Source organism: Mus pahari, chromosome 4 (genome assembly GCF_900095145.1).
Source record: "Mus pahari chromosome 4, PAHARI_EIJ_v1.1, whole genome shotgun sequence".
Taxonomy (NCBI): domain Eukaryota; kingdom Metazoa; phylum Chordata; class Mammalia; order Rodentia; family Muridae; genus Mus; species Mus pahari.
In genome coordinates this window covers 141,341,360-141,349,356 of record NC_034593.1, presented here as the reverse complement: position 1 = coordinate 141,349,356, position 7,997 = coordinate 141,341,360, and the positions used below count along the sequence as shown (strand labels likewise).

The 7,997-nt window shown below is 41.7% G+C and overlaps 1 protein-coding gene across 2 annotated transcripts in view; it reads right to left on the bottom strand.

The window, feature by feature from the left end:
- Window positions 1-7,997, bottom strand: part of Slc44a5 (solute carrier family 44 member 5) — a 273,492-nt gene that overhangs the window by 55,573 nt on the left and 209,922 nt on the right. For both annotated transcript variants that reach the window (XM_021195891.2, XM_029537997.1), the window contains one exon: window positions 4,967-5,040. In XM_021195891.2, coding sequence (XP_021051550.2) covers window positions 4,967-5,040 — 74 coding nt within the window. The remainder of the gene's footprint in view (window positions 1-4,966; window positions 5,041-7,997) is intronic.

Sequence of the window (7,997 nt, the reverse complement as noted above, 5' to 3'; positions counted from 1 at the left end):
GGAGGAGGAGGAGGAGGAGGAGGAGGAGGAAAGAGAAATCGTACACTTGTACACTCTGTTGAGGTAGCTCACAGAGGGCAGGTGAAGCCTTATTTGGGCAAATGATCTCATCGCTCATCTCAAGGAAATGTACAGCCCTGACTGTCCTGGAGAGTGTGGGCTACTATCTAACACCCTTTCTTCCTTTTTGAGGTTTCCAAAGCATGTACCTGTTGTGCTCTTAGGTGGCATGGAGAAGCAGCCATCGAAAGCCCTCTGTCAAGGAGAAAATGATCAGACCTGACTGTTCATGTAAAAATTAACCATAAGTCTGTTAGTGGCAGCCCAGGCTGTCCTTGGGCACAGGTTAGGGAAGTTGGCTCTCACATCATTAGTATGTGCCCCTTAAAGGTAATCTTAACTGTTTTAACATGTGAGGAACAGGCCTGTCAGATCGTGCTTATGGCTTTTTAACACAAGCAATTTACAAATGCAGTGGAGCAGATAATAGGACACACGAAGCGGGATCTGAAGATCCGCGATGGTGACAGAGCTGCCATAGAAACGCGTAGGGAAGCAGCTGTCTCCAGGTGCCTGGGTGAGATGATGTTTATTACCTCACAGGTGGACTCTTACACCCAGGGCTGGATTTAGGGTCGAGCCCTTGGGTACAAGCCAGTCCCTCTTATGCTAACAACACTTCAAGAAATCTTGCAAGCACAGATGTGCACAGTAAAACCCAACAAAAAGTTAAAACCATCCGGTGCTAAAGAGCAGCTCAAATCCGAGTCAGAAACCAAATATGTCCTTTTTAGATGGAAGACTTTCGAAACAGAAGTGTGATGAAGCATGTGACTTAGTTTGTAAATGTATCGGACTGATAGAGAAAGCAGAAGAACATTTAATACTGGCCTCTCTACCATCCTGTTAATGATCAACACATTTTCCATTAATAAAAATGTGTGCAGCCACCCTCAAAATAGTGGAAATGAATTTTTTTTTTAAGATTTATTTATTTATTATATGTAAGTACACTGTAGCTGTCTTCAGACTCTCCAGAAGAGGGCGTCAGATCTTGTTAAGGATGGTTGTGAGCCACCATGTGGTTGCTGGGATTTGAACTCTGCACCTTTGGAAGAGCAGTTGGGTGCTCTTACCCGCTGAGCCATCTCACCAGCCCGGAAATGAATTTTTAAAAATCTACTTAATTGAAGACATTATTTTACTTTTGGTGAAACAATGTTTCTTGCCTATGACTTAACAGATAGGTTCATTCTTGTTTCAAAGAAAACAAAATGGGTGGCCAGTCCTCTCTAACAGGGAACATTCAGTACAACTTCCCCTAAGACAGGAACCACAGGATGCCTGGTGGTGACAGGTGACAGGAGAGTGTGGGACAGGAGGCCCTTTGTGTCTTGTAGGTGGGAATGTAAATTAGCTCAATTATCATGGAAAATAGGTTGTTCAAATCACTGAAATTAAAATGACCGGCAATGCCCCTTCTGGGGACACATCTCAGAATAAATAGAGAGGTGTCTGCATCCCCCCATTGACTGTTAGTGTCACAATACCCAAGTCACAGAGACCACCTAAGCATCTGTCACATGAAGGCTAAGGAAAGTGAGAACATAAGCAAGCTCTATATACACATAAAACATCATTAAAGGTGGGAAGTCCTACTGTTTGTGACAACAGGGTTGGGGGGGGGGGAAGGTGTGAATTCTGAGCTCTTAGGCTAAGTGACACTGCCCAGGCACAAAACCATTTATCAGTTGATCTCACTAACATGTGAACTCTGACAAGAATGACATTAGCAGGCAGAAAGCTGAACAGTAGGAAGAAACTCAGGAAGGGGGGCGGGGCAAGCGGGAAGATGTAGATCAAGAGATAAATTTTAAGTAAAACGGGAGATGACAGCAACAGCTGGCCCAGGAAAGACACATTATTCATAATTCCCTTCGGGTATGAGGTTTATCTCAATGAGAAGGCTTCAAGGCCTGAGGTGGAAGGGAGAGCCTTGGAGCAAAAGAGTGCAATAGTGGAGAGCTAAAGGTGATGGAGCTTAAAGGGAAGGAGATGGAGAAGCTTCCCTTCAAAGCCTCAAGGGGAGCTTTATCCTGAGGGAGAGAGGAGATGGAAAGGGACATGGGGAGGGGGGGGGGAGAGTACCATTATGCAAGGGGAGGGTGGGAGAGAGTGCCATCTCTGGGTGTGGGGCAGAGGAACCTCTCCAGATAGCAGACTTCATCTCTGGACCAAATCCCAGAACCATCTCCAGGGAGAGTCTTGTATCAATTTCTAGAACAAGAAGAGTCTGGCTTTTTATAAACTTTTAGGGGTAGAGGGAAGGGGCAGGGGGTTTAGTTCAGCATAGCACACATGACAGGAGCCTGGAGGAGCCAGGAACAAGTGAGAGCTGTACAGTCACAGCACAGACTCGGGTACAGCATGGGGTGTGCACTGCATACTTGAAATTGTCTCCAAGAGCACATCATAAGCGCTTTCAGCCCCTCACAAAAGGCAATTATGTCAAGAGATGAATGCTAATCAGATTAATTATGATAGTAATTATACAGATATGTTAATAGCAAAATGCCTGTTGGGGCTGGGGATATAGCTTGGTTGGAAGAATGCGTCTTGTTGGGTGTGGAGCCCTGGGTTCAATCTCTAGCTTAAAACCCCTCTATGTTGTACATCTCAAATACCTACAATATTACATTAATAAATCTAAAAGTGAAATGAATAAAATTTGAAGTGTTTAGTTATACTCATGTGAGTAGAGACAGTCCCTTGCTCATCCAGACAGAATCAAAAGTCATCCAAGAACTATCTTTGTTTTTGAAAACATTACATGAGTGAGTGACCTTACCTAGGGACAGGAAGTTTCTCCCTATGATGGGAAAAGTGTAAGTTCCAGAATTCACCTGTATGCCCCACCTGCCAAAGAACCAGGAAACCTCCTGGAATGTTGGGAGTCGTAGTTCTTGGAAAATAACAACGGTTCATGGGAAAATGCTTTATCTTTGATTTATCTTTGTAAACGCGTGCAACATGTGCCTCTGGGTCATTCAGCTGGGTAATCCTAACCAGGACCAGGAATGGTCCTGACCAATGTCCATCTCTGGTCAGTATTTAATATTTAATAAAGCTTGCTTTAAATTTGGCCCAAAATGGTGGAATTGGGTTTTTTTTTGGTTTGGTTTGGTTTGGTTTGTTTGTTTTTCTTTCTCTGGTGAATCTCAGGATTAACAAAACACCAATTTGTTCTAGGCGACATAAAGGATAATCCTTCAAACACCCTGAGATTTCATCATAAGATTTCACACACCTACTCAGCTAGATCTCCTGGCCCAAACAACACAAATACCACCAAGAGACAGAGCTGAGCGAGCTAGCAGGGCTCCTAGGTGCTGTTCCCAGAGATGAGCACTGCTCCTAGGTGCTGTTCCCAGGCAGTCTGGTTCTTGGCTGTTTTTCCTTCAGGCACACTGACTTAATGGATATTTAGTGAATTTCTTGAGTCATTTGATACTAGCACCAGCATCAGGATTAGTTTGCAAGAAATGCTGAATCTTGAGTTCGGCTGAGCAACATTAATTCTCCAACTTCCTGGGGAAATTAAACTATTTACAAATTGAATCTGGAGATCGTGACCAAAATGGTGGAACTCTTGTCTTGCTTCAGAAGGAACTATGGGGCACGCTCCTCTGCTGAGCCGGCCAGAGACATAGGCAGCTTTGGCATTCCCTATAGTTGAGGAGACTCAACCTACTGTTGAGTTAGGCCTTGCATGGAAAGGTTCTTCTCCTAACAAGCACCTTTGGGGAAGCTCCTGTGTACATTCAAACTTTAATAACCAATATTATGCGTTGTAATAGAGACAACACTGTAAATCTCTATGACAATAAGTAAAAACAGCCAAATAGGATAGAAAAATGTATCCTGAACTTAGGCAGGCTAAAATCCTACTTGTAAGTGAAAATACTTCATAGTGTTCAATCTACAGGTTGTGCTCAATCTGCACTAATGCTTAGGAGTTCCAACATTAAAATAAGAACAAGGACACTTACTAAAAGCGTATTATTTGCTTTTGTGTTAATTCCTGTAAAACTTTCTTCTCCCTATTCCCCTCTTCTAAGTTCTCCGATTCTGCATAGTTTTGCATGGTGATGTGGAGATTAACTTTCGGGAGTTGTTTCTTACTGCCACCTTTAGGGCACTTCTCTTACTAAAGGATAAGAATGAAGACCAAAATGTTCTATAGTGTTCTGTGGCACCGTACAAGTCTCTTCATAATTATTGTTGCTAATATCTGATTTCCATAGCTCTTACCCTAGCAGCGACAAATCACATTTTCTTAAGTCAATACCCAGAAGGCAGCATTTATACCTTTTGGTGGAACAGTCTAGTATAGTGACTACAACTGTAAAATGTTTCAAAGGAAAAATACATGATGTTTTTTGTTTTCTTTCTGGCTATTTTCCTTAAGGTAACTTTATGTGCTCCACTTCTTTGTTTTAGCATTCTAGAAAAATCTTGACCCTAACAACAACAACAACAACAAAAATGAGCCTCTTCCTTGGAGGGCAGAGAGAGAATAGGGTTCAATGAAACAATGAGTTGCCTGGTGAAATTCATAATCACGGTCCCTTACCCTTGGCTAGTTTATGAATAAACAAGTTTATAGATCACCCCAGCAAACCTCGCTCCTAGTTATTGTAGCAGACAACAGCACAGATACAATCAGCTCTTTAAGAGAATGTAAAAGCAGAAATTCCTTCCTTCTTTGTTGCTATCTTACCTACTTAACCCGGGCTTATGTCTGGCTACACTGTTCTGTGTTTATCTTATATTGTGTCTGTTACCAAATAGGTCCAGAGAAGATAACAGTCAATAACAAAGAAAATCACTCCTGTTGAAAATGAGATACTGGGTTGCTTAATCCACTAACAAACAGTAAACATCATCTATACCTGGGGTTACTCACCCAAGAGTCCTAACAGAATGTAGCCCGTAATAAACAGTAGGAAGATCATACAGCATGTTACGTCCGTACAAGTCCTGAAGACAAAAAAAGGAATGAAGAATTAAAAGGCATCCCAAGTTTACTACACAGAAATGGAGGGAAAGAGAGACTGTAACTATAAGAAGCCTCCTGGAGCTAGCAACTCCAAAAAGCAGGACAGGTGCATTTGGACAACCAAAGACTTGAGTCGGGGAGTCAGTGCACCACAGCAAGCACTCCCTTAGAGCTCTGAGGGTTTATCCTCTCTTGGTTCTTTTGTGAAATACTTTTAGAGATTATCATACTCCAACAACAAGTAGATTTTTTTTTTCTTTTCATGCATGTGTGCACTGCATGCGTGTACACTCGTGTCTGCATGTGTTTTAACAGTGTCAATATTGGGAAACTTCCTTAATTTATGTCTAATTCAGAGCTCTCTGATTTCAACAGTCACTTGCAGGCTTGCTCAGGACCCTGTCCCCGCCGTTGGAGGCTGAAATTATAGTTGAGGTAATAGACCTGTCAGCTTTTACGTGGGTACTGGGGAGTTCCCCATTTTCTCAGCATCTCTTGTATTCAATTGAGAAGTTCTCTTGACCCTCTGTCTTTAATTTGGTTCTTGAACAGGGGTCCTCTCACTTACACTGCAAGCAAGTCACCTGCTTGCATGTAGTCTCCTTGAGTGGTTCATTAAAAGAATGTAATTTAAGTCGTTTGGTCACATGATTTTCTTTTTTATACTTTCCCAACACATGATCTAAAACACTTTGTCCTTTTTCCCACGTCTGTCCTACTGGTGTGGTTATTATGAAAAGAAGACAGACTGCATTAACTTTCTCTGAGGATCAGGGCTATGGATATTCTAGCACTGATACAAGCTGCTGAAAATGGCTCCAAACCAATCTTTCCAGAGTCATGCGAAATAGAGATTGTCAGATCAGACTTAGAAAGAATGTGGTTCAGAGACTCACGAAGTTACTCAGCCAGTGTTCTAAGTCAGCCAATGGACTGCAAGAACTCTCAAAGTTTTCTTTTTCATTATTTTGACTTTCATTTTATGTGTATCTGTGTTTTACCTACGTGTGTGTGTGTGTGTGTGTGTGTGTGCGCGCATGTGTGCATGCGCGCGTGCACTATCTGTGTGCCTGGCCCCATGAAGGCCAGAAGAGGGTGTTGAATCCCCTCAAACTGGAGTTATACTCAAGGTCTTCAAAATAAAGTGTTTCCTATTTTCACTGTGATAGCGTGTTCTGCCTAAAATGTTTTTAAAGTTAGAGTTACATCATGAAAGTGGCCAACATTACTGGGTATTCATTTAAAACCTAATTATGACTCTATTATTAAGCAAAAAAAAAAAAAAAAAAGTCTAAGCCTGTAGCCATGGTAAGGCCTGTAATCCCAGCAGCACTCAGGAAGATGAGGCAGGAGAATTATAATCTTGAGGCAATCTTGGTTGTACAGGGGGATATTGTTTTGTTTTGCTTTGTTTTTTAATACCAAACAGAAAATTTGTTAGGATTAAAAGTTGTAGAAGAGAATTTTCAAGGCAAAATATTTTAATTGAGAGGCATCTGGATATACTCATATTTTGACATAGGTGAGGCATGTGTGTTTCTTTGAGTATATTTGTGTTTATGTGTGTGTCCATATATGTGTATATTTCTGTCTCTGTGTGTGTGTCTCTCTCTATGTATATTTGTGTGTCTCTGTGTGTATGTGTGCTCTTGCACATACTTTCAGGTAATTATAATTATCTGCCATAACTACAAACTATTTTTTTATTTATTTACTTCTGTCTCTTTCTTCATACTCTCTTCAGGAAAAAATAAGGATCAGTGCTAAGAAAATTGCCAGGAATTTTTTAGGGGAGAAATATAAGGTATAGCTTGGGTACAATTGTGTGAGTCCAGGAAATACAGCAGGTCACTCTGTCCTCCTGAGCTGATGAGGTTTATCTTCTTCCTGTCTTCTCAGTGCAGGATGACAACCACAGCCCCAGAGCTCCGCAGGAAATGAGCTGGGTTTTTACATTATGGGTTTTACATTCGGATAATTAAAAAAAAAGTCCCAAGACAAATATTAAAATAAGTGGTTAGTAGCGTCTCTGTCTGAAAGCTATTCTGAATCATATTTGAGCTAGAGGGCAGTCCCAGGGAACCCTTTTCTCCGGTCAGCTCATTTCTACTATCACAGCCAGTGTGAAGATGAGCCAATGTTTAGTGTGCACAAAAAGTGGGTTGCACCCTGTGGGGTCCCGGGATGAGTATTAATGGAGAAACAGGCCCCACTCTCTTCATTACTTTTCTTCAATCAAAGTCTCATTTTTCTAAAACAAGGCTGCTCACATCTGCTTAACAGGAAGCCTCCAAGAACATGGCACAGATTGAGGACACCCGACATAAGAGTATGTTCCAGTGAAATTATAAAATACTGTGTTCCCTTGCAATTAATTTCCAAACATTATAAGAACTGGATCCCGATTACATATGCACTTAGAAATGTCTCCTTCCCTCATAGCTCTAAACCATGGATGTGGTATATGCATGCTCACTTAGACAGAAATGTTGGGATTTTCCTTTGATTTCCCATTTTGTCTCTCTCTCTTTTTTTTTTTTACTTTTTTTCAATTTTTATTAGGTATTTACTTCATTTACATTTCAAATGCTATCCCGAATGTCCCCTATACCCTCCCCCCCCACCCTGCTCACCTACCCACTCACTCCCACTTCTTGGCCCTACTGTTCCCCTGTATGGAGCATATAAATTTTGCAAGACCAAGGGGCCTCTCTTCCCAACAATGGTTGACTAGGCCATCTTCTGCTATGTATGCAGCTAGAGACACGAGCTCTGGGGGGTACTGATTAGTTCATATTGTTGTTCCACCTATAGGGTTGCAGACCCCTTCATTTCCTTAGGTAATTTCTCTAGCTCCTCCATTGGGGTCTCTGTGTTCTATCCTATAGATGACTGTGGGCATCCACTTCTATATTTGCCAAGCACTGGCATGGCCTCA